The sequence below is a fragment of the Pezoporus occidentalis genome, unplaced genomic scaffold (assembly GCF_034315485.1).
Source record: "Pezoporus occidentalis ecotype Australia unplaced genomic scaffold, CSIRO_AGI_Poc_V1 ctg223, whole genome shotgun sequence".
NCBI lineage: Eukaryota > Metazoa > Chordata > Aves > Psittaciformes > Psittacidae > Pezoporus > Pezoporus occidentalis.
Window position 1 is genome coordinate 905,741 of NW_026914106.1, and position 13,839 is coordinate 919,579.

The window sequence follows — 13,839 nt, forward strand, 5'->3', positions numbered from 1 at the left end:
AAAAAAAAAAAGATGCAACCAACAATAGACTAAAACACACAAACACAATTTCCCCCTAAAGCCAAAACATTGTAATGGAAAAAGTTCATTTTGATACCAAAACCACTGAATTTGCACTCAAAAGAACCCCAAAAAGTATCACAGGATACAGTATTTTTACTCTGACCAGATAGTAACAAATAATAAAGCAGGCTACAGCTATATGTCAAACATATCACTGTAAATTGTGTGATTTAATCTTCAAAGCATTCAAGAATACTTGGAAGCAAATTACCATGCAGCTGTATTCCTTTAATTAGTCTCTATTTCATCATTTATTTATTCTGAAACATCACACAAGTTGATATTTAAGAGCCATGACACAAGATCACTCAACTTATTGTGTGACTTTGAATTACCAACACTGGCATATGTGAGATACTCAACCATAAATAAATGGTGTTATACAGACTTAAACAAATCTGTAAGCTGTTTTTCAGTTGTAAGTTCTCCTGCTAATGTTCTATCAGACTACTTAAAGCTCCCATGCCTTGCTATTACTGAAGAAAGGCAGGATTTAACCATAAGGAAATATCCATGATGCCTTTACTAGTTCCATTATTATACATGAAATTTGCAGACAACCCCTCTTAGTGCTTAGTGGCACTAACATCTTCATGCTGGGACTGGTATTCCTTGTCCTTTTGTCCATTCCAGATGCAGCCTTGGCTTTTGTAACTACATCCATGCCAAGCATTCTAAACTCTTTAGAAGACTGCTGTGATGCAAGGGCTACCAAATGAGCAGACAAACAACACCCCAGGATCAATCAGATCTTTCTTCCCCCCCCCCCTCAAACTTACCTTCCTATTAGAGGCACTATTTCACATCCCAAGTAGCTTTGCACTTTACGCTGTTTGATTTAAAATAACTACAGCAATTAAGGGATGTGTGAAATTCTTCAGAATTTCCAGCAGAAGAGAACAGTTGTGATAAATCCTGTAAAGCAACCAGACCAGCAGCAGGAGGCTGGGTGGTGACAAGCAGCGGCGTGACATCTGGCAGAAGCCAAAGTCACAGCAAAGGGGGAAAGGTGGGCGCAAGGACGTGTCCTGCCAAGCGTGGACAAGGAGAAAGGAACTGGCAGTCTTCCTCTGGGCTCAGGCCAGGCCCTGTCACCTACAGTTAAACATAGCATCACAACAAGAAACTTGAAGAGGCAAGGTGGGTATTTTTCCTACTCCCTACCTCTATCTAACCTAAGTAGTATGTTATATGCGCTAAACCTGGTACTCAAATCAGCAGGTGAATCAAGTGAGGTACTGGAGTAGGTATAGGGAAAGAGGAGCTACAGCATCACTCACCTATGTGAAAGACAGTTGGGTTCAAAGCAGTTTCTAAGTTTGCCTCAATTGCAACACATAAATGGAAATCAAAGACTCTTTTCAGATCCTGCTCTGGAGCATAAACCCCTTGCTTTAAAAAATGAAATGTCATGCAAAGCCACATGTTGACTATTCAGTAAAAGAGCATAGCAATGAAATGGCCTTAATTCACAAGGCCAGTGTCATTACACTTAACACTTCTACCAGAAGAACAGCTTCAAGGCACTGCCTTACAAGGCAGCCACCCCCAAGATACCAGAAACTTGGCCTATATGAGCCACAATGTTCATAAACAAAACCAAGCTAGATAACAGAGGAACCCAGATGGTGATTAACAATGCAGAACAAGCTCTGTTTCGGGCTGGGCCACAACAACGGTATTCTGTCTGAAAAAGTGGTGTTTCAGTGTTAGCCACCCTCCTTCACATTCCTCCAGCCTTCCATAACAAACAGCTTCACACGGTGAGCAGCAACACAGCAACAAACCACCTTTTCCCTCAACAAACTTCTTACTTCTAAACTATTTTCTCACTCCTAACAGGAGGCAGTGGCATGTTTTACCTTTCCACTTTTTTATCACCCACATAATTAGCAGCCTCCAGGAATCCTATAATGCAATTTAAATAGACACAGAGCGCTGGTGTTAATCCTTCTGGTATTCCACAAATGTAACAAAATTCACAGGGAAAAAAAATTCTGATGGCAAGGTTTGTATCATCAAATCCTGAATCCCACAAACAAATCATTAAGTGCTATGTTTAAAGAAAAGGAGCTCTCCCTACGGTACAGAGATCACTGTAGTGTGACAGTAGTGTCAGAGTGCTCCACTTGCTCCAGGGCATTGCCATCTGCAACACAACAACATTTTGTCTCCGGTAAATAAACACATCTGCCTTTGCCAGTGTCCTCCCACTGTGCTGCCCATCTGGAGCAGGTGAGCCAGAAGGCAGGCTTGGGCTCAGGGAGGGGAGACACACAGAGGATCAGGCCTCAAGGGACACGGCACAGAGGAAGACAACAGTACCACATCTATGCCACATCCTGCTGGCCCACTTTAACAAAAACCCTGTTAAATTACTCCCGTTAGAGGTACTTTACATCATACCTAAGACAGAGCTGCCTGTGCTTAAGCAGGCAGGACATTTGGTGTCAGCCTCACCTACATTCCCCTAATTCGGGGAATTACAGAGCAGTCAGTCTCACCTCTGTGCCTGGCAACATCTTGGAGCAGATTCTCCTGGATGGCATGCTAAGGCACATGGAAATCAACAAGGTGCTTGGTGACAGCCAGCATGGCTTCACTAAGGGGAAATCCTGCCTGACCAATTTGGTGGCCTTCTGTGATGGGGCTACAGAACTGATGGACAGGGGTAGAGCAGCTGATGTCATCTACCTGGACTTGTGCAAAGCGTTCGACACTGTCCCACACAACATCCTTGTCTCTAAATTGGAGAGACATCAATTTGATGGATGGACCACTCGGTGGATAAAGAACTGGCTGGATGGGCACACACAGAGTTGTGGTCAATGGCTCAATGTCCGCCTGGAGACCAGTAACGAGTGGTGTCCCTCAGGGTCAGTGCTGGGACCGGTCTTGTTCAACATCTTCGTCGCTGACACGGACAGTGGGATTGAGCGCGCCCTCAGCAAGTTTGCTGATGACACCAAGCTGTGTGGTTCGGTTGATACCCTGGAGGGAAGGAATGCCATCCAGAGGGACCTCGACACACTTGTGAGGTGGGCTGATGCCAACCTCGTGAGGTTTAACCATGCCAAGTGCAAGGTCCTACACCTGGGTCGGAGCAATCCCAGGCACAGCTACAGGTTGGGCAGAGAAGAGATTCAGAGCAGCCCTGTGGAGAAGGACTTGGGGGCGTTGGATGATGAGAAAATGAACATGAGCCGGCTTCAGTGTGCGCTCACAGCCCAGAAACCAACCGTATCCTGGGCTGCATCCAAAGGAGCGTGACCAGCAGGTTGAAGGAGGTGATCCTGCCCCTCTCCTCTACTCTGCTCTTGTGAGACCTCACCTGGAGCATTGTGTGCAGTTCTGGTGTCCTCAACATAAAAAGGACATGGAACTGTTGGAACAAGTCCAGAGGAGGCCATGAGGATGATCAGGGACTGGAGCACCTCCTGTATGAAGACAGGCTGCGGAACTTGGGGCTGTTCAGCCTGGAGAAGAGAAGGCTGCGGGGAGACCTCAGAGCAGCTTCCAGTATCTGAAGGGGGCTATAGGGATGCTGGGGAGGGACTCTTCATTAGAGTCTGTAGTGATAGGACAAGGGGTAATGGGTTAAAACTTAAACAGGGGAAGTTTGGGTTGGATATAAGAAGGAAATTCTTCCCTGTTAGGGTGCTGAGGCACTGGAATGGGTTGCCCAGGGAGGTTGTGAATGCTCCATGCCTGGCAGTGTTCAAGACCAGGTTGGATGAGGCCTTGGGTGATATGATTTAGCGTAAGGTGTCCCTGCCCACGGCAGGGGGGTTGGAACTAGGTGATCTTAAGGTCCTTTCCAATCCTAACTATTCTATGATTCTACATCATCTGTGCAGATCAGATGCTCTGAGACAGCCACTAGCACCAGGCAGACAATAGCCCTCTGGGCCAGGCACCAAGCAGCATGGCTTCTTCATGTCAACCTCAAAACCCACACCAAATTCCACAAAACACACACAGACTTACAAATCACATCTGAACAAAAGCTAAAGCAAGCAGCATCACTGCCAGCCGTTACCTACCAACCATGCTTAATCCACATAGTTGGCTGAAGTCATTTAAACCAGAAGAGTTTCATGTATGAGCCTGAGGCAGGACCCTGCACCGAGTTGTCCTGACTTGCTCCAACTTTAAAAACTTGCTACCTGCAGCTGTGACCCATGTCAAAAGTTAGATAAATGACCCCTGGCTGTTCCCAAGGTTCTTGCAGAAGGATGTAAACTGCACTCCACACACGTCATTCTCAGCAATGCAGCTCTTATGTGAGGCATGGCCCTCCTTTGTTACTGTACACACAGTGTAGGCAGAACAGCAACATGATTTATCCCACATACTGTCCCTGACAGAGCAACTTCATTCTCAGCATCCCATTCTTTCTTGTTTTCTTTCATACAGCACGCTGAGAATGCCAATGAAATGCTTCCTAACCTTGGACCTTTCAAAGTCCATCTGCCTCTTCATGCCATCTTTTCCTACTTTGAACAAATTACCATGAGAAAAATCAGTAATTGCAGTTTAGTAACCTGAAAACACAGCTTCAACTTGGATTTGATATTTATGGAAAGCCTCATGTTGCTGTTTACAAAAGGGGCTTGTTTTGCTAAGTACATCAAACAGCTTGGCTCTATTAAATCATTTTCCAAGAAGATTAAACGGATTCAGTGCATTTGCATGAAAACCAGCAACCTTATCTCAACGTTAAAGAGGCTGGATTCACGCCACTGTCTGCAACACTGGTGACAAAACATTTCTTGGGCCCAAGGCTGGAATTTTAAGACTGTAGTTGTACCAGTTAATGAGAAGTGGTAAGTTTTTTAAATAAGCAAAGCAAGTCATATTTTAATAAAACATCCTTTCAAAGTGAATTCATCACTAAAGACAGGAGCTGCCACCTTTTTCATCAGGCTCCATTACTTGAAGATGGGAATTTTCCCCTGTAAGCCTCTGCCAAAATCTTTCAGCTCTTACTCACTCGACTCCGAAGATAGTCAGCGAGGTTGCGCCGTGTAAAGTTTGCAGCTGCAGTAGGAGACAACTCATAACCTGGAGAAGAAATGTGTGTATTTGATAACAGTACAAATCCATATTCATGTTTCACTTCCTTATTTTGAAAGAGCAAAGACAGTCTTTGGTAACAAAATCTTACGCCATTTGCCTAATTCCAGTTTATTCTGACAGCGACAAGCTTCAAGAGGGCCCTCAAAATCCAGGCAGGTCATATCTGTGCAGACCATTAAAATATATAGCTTCAACAGTTAAAATACCATGGGCATGCAGCCTGAATTTTTCAGTCCAACATATCAAGAAAACCAGTAACAGGTGTTGCACAACAGACATAGTAAGAGAAATATTTTCCTAACAAACCTATTATTGTGCCATTTACATTACAAATAGGCCAACTGGGCTTTGGATAAGCCTCTCTGTTTACACTATATAATCTAATTGCCATTTTTAAATCCTGGCTTCATTACCACCTGTACTCGACACTAAAAAAAGCTGAAATCCTTAAAGCTAGAGAAGCTTTGAGAAATAATCAGCTGCAAACTACACCTATCATTAACTCTGCTTCCAAACCCTCAGCGGATAACTGTTCTACTTCACTCACCATTTCTCATCTTGTAGAGCTGAACATTCTTCTGGATGTATTCTGCAAACTGTACAGTGTCTCCAGCCTCCCCAACGCACAGGAGTAAGATCTTTTCACTCATCTTAAACATTTTGTCATGGTCTAGGCAAAGAAAAATAACGTGGTCATGAGAAAGAATAAATTATTTTGCCAATATCATAACACATCATGGCTTCTTTCAGAAGCAAGAAAGTAAGACTCAGATAACTACATTATGACCTGGAGGACTAACAAAAAGTGCTCCTGAGCAAACCCGAGCACTCAGCTGAGCACACAGCTGGTGGCACAGTACACAACACTTGTTAAACACATCACTGAGAGAAACAAAGCTGGAATGCACAAAGTGCTTCCTTCAGCAAGGGAGGCACTTCAGAAATCCATGCTCTTATACAATGACTATAGTGTTGATGCAAAGTTTAACATTATATGTGGTGCTTCCTGGGCAGAAGAACCCTGGTACCCAGTAGTGCGAAAGGAAGATCACTTCTGTGTGCGGATGGGAGCCTACAGAACAGCATTAAACCTCCACCTCTGTGCTTTGCTTCAGCTCGCTAAATGCTCGTGAATAATCTCTGCTGCAAGGCAGGTAGGAAGTGTCACAATCAGGAGGCAGCAGTGCACAGAAGCTGCGTGTCTTGAGAGTTTAGGGAAGCTGCTGACACCCATCAGCCCTTGCAATCTAGTTACAAATTTAAGTATTAGTAAATGTGGATACCCTAAATAAATACCTGAAATCTGTGTGTGGGTTTTCTCCCCCAAAAGACAAATAAACCCTATGTTTTAAATACATTTCCCTTAAAGTTCATAAATAAAGCCACCTGGAACCAAGTTCACTTACAAAGCATGGTTTGCAATGATTACATTTGTATTGTGTATGTGCCACCACCTTTCACAACCATCTTTCTAACACCATTCCAATGACCTGAAGAGGAGTATTCTAGATAAAAGCACTGCTATAGCATTCATGGGTTTGTGATGCCACAGCTCATCAATATCACATCTAAAACGTGCTGATGGTTATTTAGGGTGCTTTTAAGAGCTTCTAAAGCACAGTATTTAGCTTAGAAAGTTCACTAAACCTTGTAAACAAGCTTCAGTCTAGATTAGTGCAGCAGTAAGTAGCAAAATTCCTTCCAGAGCATTTCAGAGGCTTAGGAATCATAGAATCACAGAACAGCTCGGGTTGGAAAGGACCTTAAGATCATCTAGTTCCAATCCCCCTGCCATGGGCAAGGCCACCTCACACCAGACCAGTCGTAACGCCCCGGATATTTTACCACATAAAGAAGTCAAATACAGATTATAGCTTCACTCACATGCCTTGTGCCAAGACGTCCCCTGATGCTTTTACTTCTAACAAAGAGCTCCTTTTTACCATGAATGACATTTTACCAGGGAACCAGACACAACCAAGCACTGAATCTCGCCCTTCGCTACCCCTGCGGTGATTTTAACACATCCATACGGCGGTGTTGGGGCTGACAAGTCACCGCTTACCCCCACCGGTAACCCACCACGACAACCCAACAGTGGTACCAGTTTCGGCTTGGAAACTGCTCCAAGCAACCGGGCTCACAGCGAAAACACCCAACAACAAACCAACACCCGGCAGCGTTTACCTGCACCCCCCTATTGTAACAGCACCTCCTCAGCGCCACAGGCTCGGGGCCTGCCCACCGCCGGCCGCTCGCTCACGGCTGGAGCCACGGCCCGCACAGGCCACCCCCGCCGCCTCTCACCGTGCTTCATCTGGACGATGCTGGAGGCCGCCACCGTGTCCGCAGCCACGAGCACGTAGTCGGGGCCCTGGATGCCGATCAGGTACTCCATGGCGGCCGCGCCGTGACACAGCGGAGCCAAGCGCCGCCGCCTCCCCTCGCACCCGCGCCGCGGCGCGCACCGATGACGCCATCTTCACGTGACTCGACGGTGGGCGGGGCGAGAAGCGCTCCCGGTTCCAGCTTTATCCCGTCCCGGTTTATCCGGGTTCAGTGTTATCCGGTTCCAGTTTTATCCCGTCCCGGTTTATCCCGGTTTATCTCGGTTCCAGCTTTATCCCGGTTCCAGTTTTATCCCGTCCCGGTTTATCCCGGTTCCAGTTTTATCCCGTCCCAGTTTATCCCGGTTCCAGTTTTATCCCGTCCCGGTTTATCCCGGTTCCAGTTTTATCCCGTCCCAGTTTATCCCGGTTCCAGTTTTATCCCGTCCCGGTTTATCCCGGTTCCAGCTTTATCCCGGTTCAGTTTTATCCGGTTCCAGTTTTATCCCGTCCCGGTTTATCCCGGTTCCAGTTTTATCCCGTCCCGGTTTATCCCGGTTCCAGCTTTATCCCGGTTCCAGTTTTATCCGGTTCCAGTTTTATCCAGTCCCGGTTTATCCCGGTTTATCCCGGTTCCAGCTTTATCCCGGTTCAGTTTTATCCGGTTCCAGTTTTATCCCGTCCCGGTTTATCCCGGTTCCAGTTTTATCCCGTCCCGGTTTATCCCGGTTCCAGTTTTATCCCGGGTCCAGTTTTATCCCGGTTTCCCGCTTTATCCCGGTTCCTTCTTTACCCCGGTTCCCCTCTTTATCCCGGTTCCAGTTTTATCCCGGTTCCTGCGTTATCCCGGTTCCCCGCTTTATCCCGGTTCCTGCGTTATCCCGGTTCCCCGCTTTATCCCGGGGCCGGCGGTGGGAGGGCGGGGAGTGTCTGTCAGCGTCCTGCGGGGCCTGTAGGGACCTGTGCCCGGGCCGGGGGGCTCAGCCCTCGGCGGGGCTTCAGGCAGACTTGGGTCTCCTGCCAGGGGTCCTGGGGTTCTGCCAGTCTTTGGTGCCATTCCTGGCCAAAACGTGCGGTGTTTGGTATTAAAAAGCACAATTCCAAGGCAGAGTCTCAATGGAGCCGTGGTGATGGCGCATCCCACTTTGTACACTCTGAACCCTCCTTGCACGGCAGCGGGCACACTAACGGCAATAAGTACCAGCCCCTGATCTCTGTAGTCAGAGAGAACTGAGCTGCTGAGACAGTGAAATCCTTCCAGGAGCACTGGATTTAACGGGTTTAATTGCTGCCCATCTCCCTGTGTCGGGAATAGCGAGCGGCGCTGGCTGCGTGCAGGGCTGAGCTCCGCGCTGCTGCGTGGGGCTCCCCGCAGCTCCCACCGCGGTCGGTGCCGGCAGCCAGGCGGGCTGCAGCGGGGAGCTGTGACTGCGAGCCCAGCAAGTGCGGGATCCCTCCTGCAGCCCGGGCACCGTCCCGAGCCGAGCCCGGCAGCCAAAGGGACAAGCCCTGGCTTGGCTCACCTGCTGAGCCAGCGGAGCATTCTTTTCTGTGATTGACGTGTCCGTGCCAGCCACCAAGGGGAGGCTGTGGCGCGGATACGCCTGCGATTTTCCTATCAGTTGATGGCTTCAGAGGTGCTCCCTGAGCTCAGATGGAGACCCCTGGTTTCGTCACCTTGCTGGACACGGGTTCTGGCAGCCGCTGATCTCTGCTATTCCTTTCTTCCCCCCCACCCCAGGTTCTCAAGCTACTTAACTCTCTTGAGGCAAAGCAAGTGCTGAAGTGCAGCACCCAGAAGCTTCCAGGTGTGGCTGTAATGTAGATAATTAATAACAAAAGAAACAAAACAACTCCTCTAATTGCTTGGACATCGTCTCACTCCAGGCGCCATCCTGACGAGCGGCACAACTCCGACTGGCACTTGGTTTATTGATTAGACTCTGCCCCTGCCTGAGCCCCGTCTAATACATTCACTAAGTGCAGCTCCACAAAGACTCAGCCCCTCACTGATGAAAGGGGCCACCGGAGCATTAAACCCCCCCCGGCAGTTGCCGTGAAGGAGGCAGCCCCAGGAGATCAACCTCTGGATGCTCAGCACATGGCAAACGCCCAACTGCACCTATAACCAAAAAAGTCACTGTGTAATTATGAGAACTGGGCATAACCTTTGTGTGGTTTAAAAAATACTAGGCATGCCAAAAAGCAACAGCAAATTGTCTTCAGGAAACAGTATAAATGAGTGTAAGCAGCAAATTCACCATTTTGACTGTTTTCCAATTGCCTGTAGCTACACTTGTTAAATTGAGTGCTGCGTGAATAAATCAAAACAGGACGTTTTCTTTTGCCTAACAATGGCCAAGCTCCGTGCCAGTGTTTAAGTATTTTCTGTGTGGATCCAGTCTGAAGTTTTAAACACATTTTTCCCCATCCATCGCCATACATATTGCACATGTACATAGAGCTAGCCTCTCTAAACAGCTATATTTTGAGACCTTTTTAAGAGAAGGTTAACAAAAAATCAACAGCTCCCAACCTCGTTGATTTTTATTGGGCCCTAGGGTACAATTAAATGTTAAGGTTGTTATTGAATTTTCTTGACAGATTGAATTTCCCCGTTTGGGAAGCACGCGTGCATCCAATACACACCTACCTGTCTTCCCAGGGTGCGGGCACTTTGGCAGTACATCGGGGTAAGAAGGACAGTGGGACATCTCTGCCTGGCAGGAAATGGGGACTATTTTTCACCACTAAAGGGAAACTGTCCAGGCTGCAGTATGCCTGGGTCTGTTATCTAGTCTAAGTCATGCTTTGCCTGGAAAGGTTGGACTAGGCGATCCTTGAGGTCCATTCCAACCTGGTGTTCTATGACATGATTCTATGTCTTGAAATTGATTGTTCCTATTTTACTTGTTGCAGCTACATGTATTTATACATGTGTGCTACACAACCTTGGTGGGGTTACTCCAATAGTAAAAGCTGTGAGTAGCACAGGGATGCCAAGCAGCCCATGTAAAACCCTGCCCGTACTGAGCTACCTGTGCTAAACCAAAGCTGGGCAGGGCTGGCCTGAAGCATCTGGGCTCAGCTTTTGGTTCTGTCCCTGGCTCACAAGGCAGCTCAGCAGTGTGGGGCTGTGGTATGATGCAGGACTGCGGTGCAGGGGGTGTTTTTCATTCTAGGTATTGTTTGCACTGGCTTTTGCCCTTTGCTGTCATCTGTCTCTGTACAGTATTAGTAAAGATGATGTTACAGTTACTGTAAAGCCTAGACAAGTTTTCCTGCTGGGAGCTCACTGCTTCCCAGAAAAGAAAAGAATTCTCGTGCTCCTGCTATTTCAGGTGCAGGAAATGAAGGCACAGAGAGGAGAAGTGATTTAATGGAGATCACAGGGCAGGTCAGCGGACTGGATACGAATAGAAATCTTGATTTCTCCGGGCTCCTCTCTAGCTGCTGAAGCATGCCATTTGGCTCACACAACCCCAGAATGAACTCTGCAAGGCTTACATGGAGCTTTGCTCCTAATCTCCCTGTCTGGGCTCCACAGAGCTCCTCAAGATGACTTTCTATGTATGGGCTTAAACATGGTATATTTTAACAGATTCTCCTTAGGGATGGGGAGGGACAAACCCTGCATTGTCCTCCCATGGCCGCACTGGTGGCCAGCCCTGGTGCCAGTCTTTCTGGCTGTGTCCTCCCCGCCAGGATGCCTCTGGAGAGCAGCTCCTGCTGAAGTTTCAGCTAGCGGAAGTTGAGGTCTGTCTTTCACGTGTTTGTTTTGACAGACGGGTGTTAAACGCTGCCTGGATGGAAGGGTTTTGCCAGTGGTGGTTAAACGATGAGCCTGGCTCTCCTGGGATGCAGAGCGGGTTGCTAGCATCGCCCTGCAGTGATTGCTTCAGGTGTACAGCAGCTCTGCAGAGGGGTTGCTCTGAACTCAGGAGCCCCCATTCACCTCTCCTGCCACCTCCCAGGCTGAGATCAGTGTGAAGGAGTGTGTCCCCCTCACCCACCACCAGCAAAACTTGAGTCCTCATTCCTAGTGGACTTGTCAGTGCCTGGCAGCATCAGTGCTGCAGGCATCCCACAGCAGCCCCTGCTTCCCAGGTCCATCGCACAGTGTTTGCCCTCCACTTGTGATGGCAAGAATGGGCCATCCATTGGAGTGTGCAGGTGAAAATGGATTGTAACCTGGCGTCTGCCCTCAGCGGATTGCAGCCTGTGTGGCTCCGGCAGGATTGATCTTGCAGGTGAGAACGTTCCAGAGACCAGCTGGGGCCCTGCTCCTTCCTGAGCATCATCAGTGGACATCATTGTCTCCTTGCAGAGGGCAAGAGGGTATTCACTGCCAGCAGTTGGGATGCCTGGGACAGGGAGTGTTATTTCTCAGTTTTCCCGTTTCTGAAGCCTCCCCAGCAGTGCGGAGCATTGCAGCTGCTTCCCACCGCGGTAGCTCCTGGTTCCTTCTCCCCGTTTCATTTGTGCTCAAACCTCCCTGGCGAGGCAGGGAAGCCACAGGCACTGCAGGCTAATATTGCAAGAGCTGTTACGCAAAACCAGGTTGGTGATCCCAACGCAGTGTCTAGATTTGAGTGGGGTGTGACCCATAACCGTACAGTGGAGCCAGCAAGATGCTCTCTTCCCTAACCGTTGCTAATTGTAGAATTGAAGCATAAAAAGAAGAGCTGCTTCAGGTCACTGGATTGATTTCTTCCCCCACAAATCAAGAAATCCAAATGTTTAACAAAACAAACAGATTTCTGCAGTGTTGTGGGAGACTTAGAGGCAGCAACATCTAACCAAAGCTCCCCCCAGCTCCTCGAGCTCTCGTTCCCTTTGAATTCCTGCTGCTCACTGGATTATTACTTTTCTTACTATTTCCTGTGCTTTAAAAGTGAGGAAAGCACAATCAAATTATCGTCATGCCCATTTGGTTAATTACTCATTTAGTTACTTATTCAGTGCATTAAAAAGACGCTGGCCACTGTCAGTTCAGAGGAAATTCAGAGAGGCAGGCAGTTAGGAGACAGGATATAGGACGAAATAGGCCATTACACCAGCCCAGCAAATGGCAATTTATAGTCCTTCTTTTCTCCTACGTCACTTCTGTGCCCAGTTTGTTCTGGATTTAGAAGAAAAAACCCAAGCAAATGAAAGCATTCTGTTGGAGATCCCCAGTGCTTGTTCGAATCCATTTAGGTTTAAGCCAAAGCTCTGCAGAACGACCGAACCACCTATTTTAGGTCTCCTTTTCTTCAGCTGAGCAAAATGTGCTGCTGCACAGGTCATAAGATGCCTGCAATTATGACCACGAATAGGGAGAAATGTTGCTTCTTGAGACAAATTCTATCTGACAGTTTTTACAGTGCGTTCGTTCAGAGCAAAATGCCCTGTCCCCTGTCACCCAGATTGAAATTATTAAGGAAGACAGACATTTCACTGACATCTCTAGCCGCAGGGGGGGGAATATTCCTTCTGTTCCCCTCTGAAGGTCAGAGCTCACATAATGCGGAACACTTGGAACACGTGCGTACACGCGCTCACACGCATGAGGAGCAAAACTTTCTCTTCGGCAGAGCTCTGCGCAGGTTTTGTGGCACACGGGAGCCCTCTTCACGTGCATCTCAGAGGGTGCTGGCCAAAAAAAGGTGAGCGTTTCATGGCTTCGGTGCTAAGCTCTTGTCTCGCAATTGAGCTCTTTCTGCTCTGCGTGTACAACACATCAGTGGATGGTCATGGGTGCTCACATGCTCGTACTTCCACTCATATGATCCATGCCCCGACGTGGCACATCAGGCGATTCCTCCGACAGTCTGGAAGCTGTGGGAAAATCACACTTCCCTGGCATCTCTGTGTTCTTTCCAGTTACTTCCTGCCTTCTTTCCCTTACTGATAAAAGCCCATTTGCAACCTGGATGTCCCATTTATCAGTGTTGGCAGCTGTCACTTGGCCAAGGAAGAGTCCCTGTGCGGTGTCCATGGGAGCACCAACCAGCTCCTGTCTGATCAAGAGCTTCTTCATGCTGGAGGAAGGGCAAAGCCTGGCCCTTCGGTGCACCTACAGCCCCAGCCCGACGTGTTAATGCAGAGGTGCAGTGCCGCGGATGAGCTGTCAGTCACCGTGCCTTCCCTGTGGATCACTGGGCTCACTTAATCTAGGGCTGATAATTGGACTTGAGCCAAGGTGACCGGAGGTGGGAAACCAGCCTGCAGTCATTAACCTCTGCCCGTTGCACAGGGTAAAACACCGGCTCCGTCTTCCCCATCTTTCCAGCAATTTGGCCTCCATCAGGCTCACGCCAGGTCCCTGCTGACCGCATACATGTCCTGGTGTCATTTGCAATGACTTTCCCTGGCTGGATCCAGCTCC

General features: G+C 48.2%; 1 protein-coding gene across 2 annotated transcripts in view; it reads right to left on the reverse strand.

The window, feature by feature from the left end:
* Positions 1–13,839, reverse strand: part of PSMB2 (proteasome 20S subunit beta 2) — a 155,802-nt gene that overhangs the window by 3,887 nt on the left and 138,076 nt on the right. The window contains exons 2-4 of one of the 2 annotated variants that reach the window (XM_062620743.1): positions 7,450–7,541; positions 5,690–5,812; positions 5,057–5,127 (exon numbers count right to left, since the gene is read on the reverse strand). In XM_062620743.1, coding sequence (XP_062476727.1) covers positions 5,057–5,127; positions 5,690–5,812; positions 7,450–7,540 — 285 coding nt within the window. In that variant the 5' untranslated portion in view covers position 7,541. Of the gene's footprint in view, positions 1–5,056; positions 5,128–5,689; positions 5,813–7,449; positions 7,587–13,839 lie in introns of those variants that run through there. The other variant, XM_062620742.1, reaches the window with a different exon arrangement.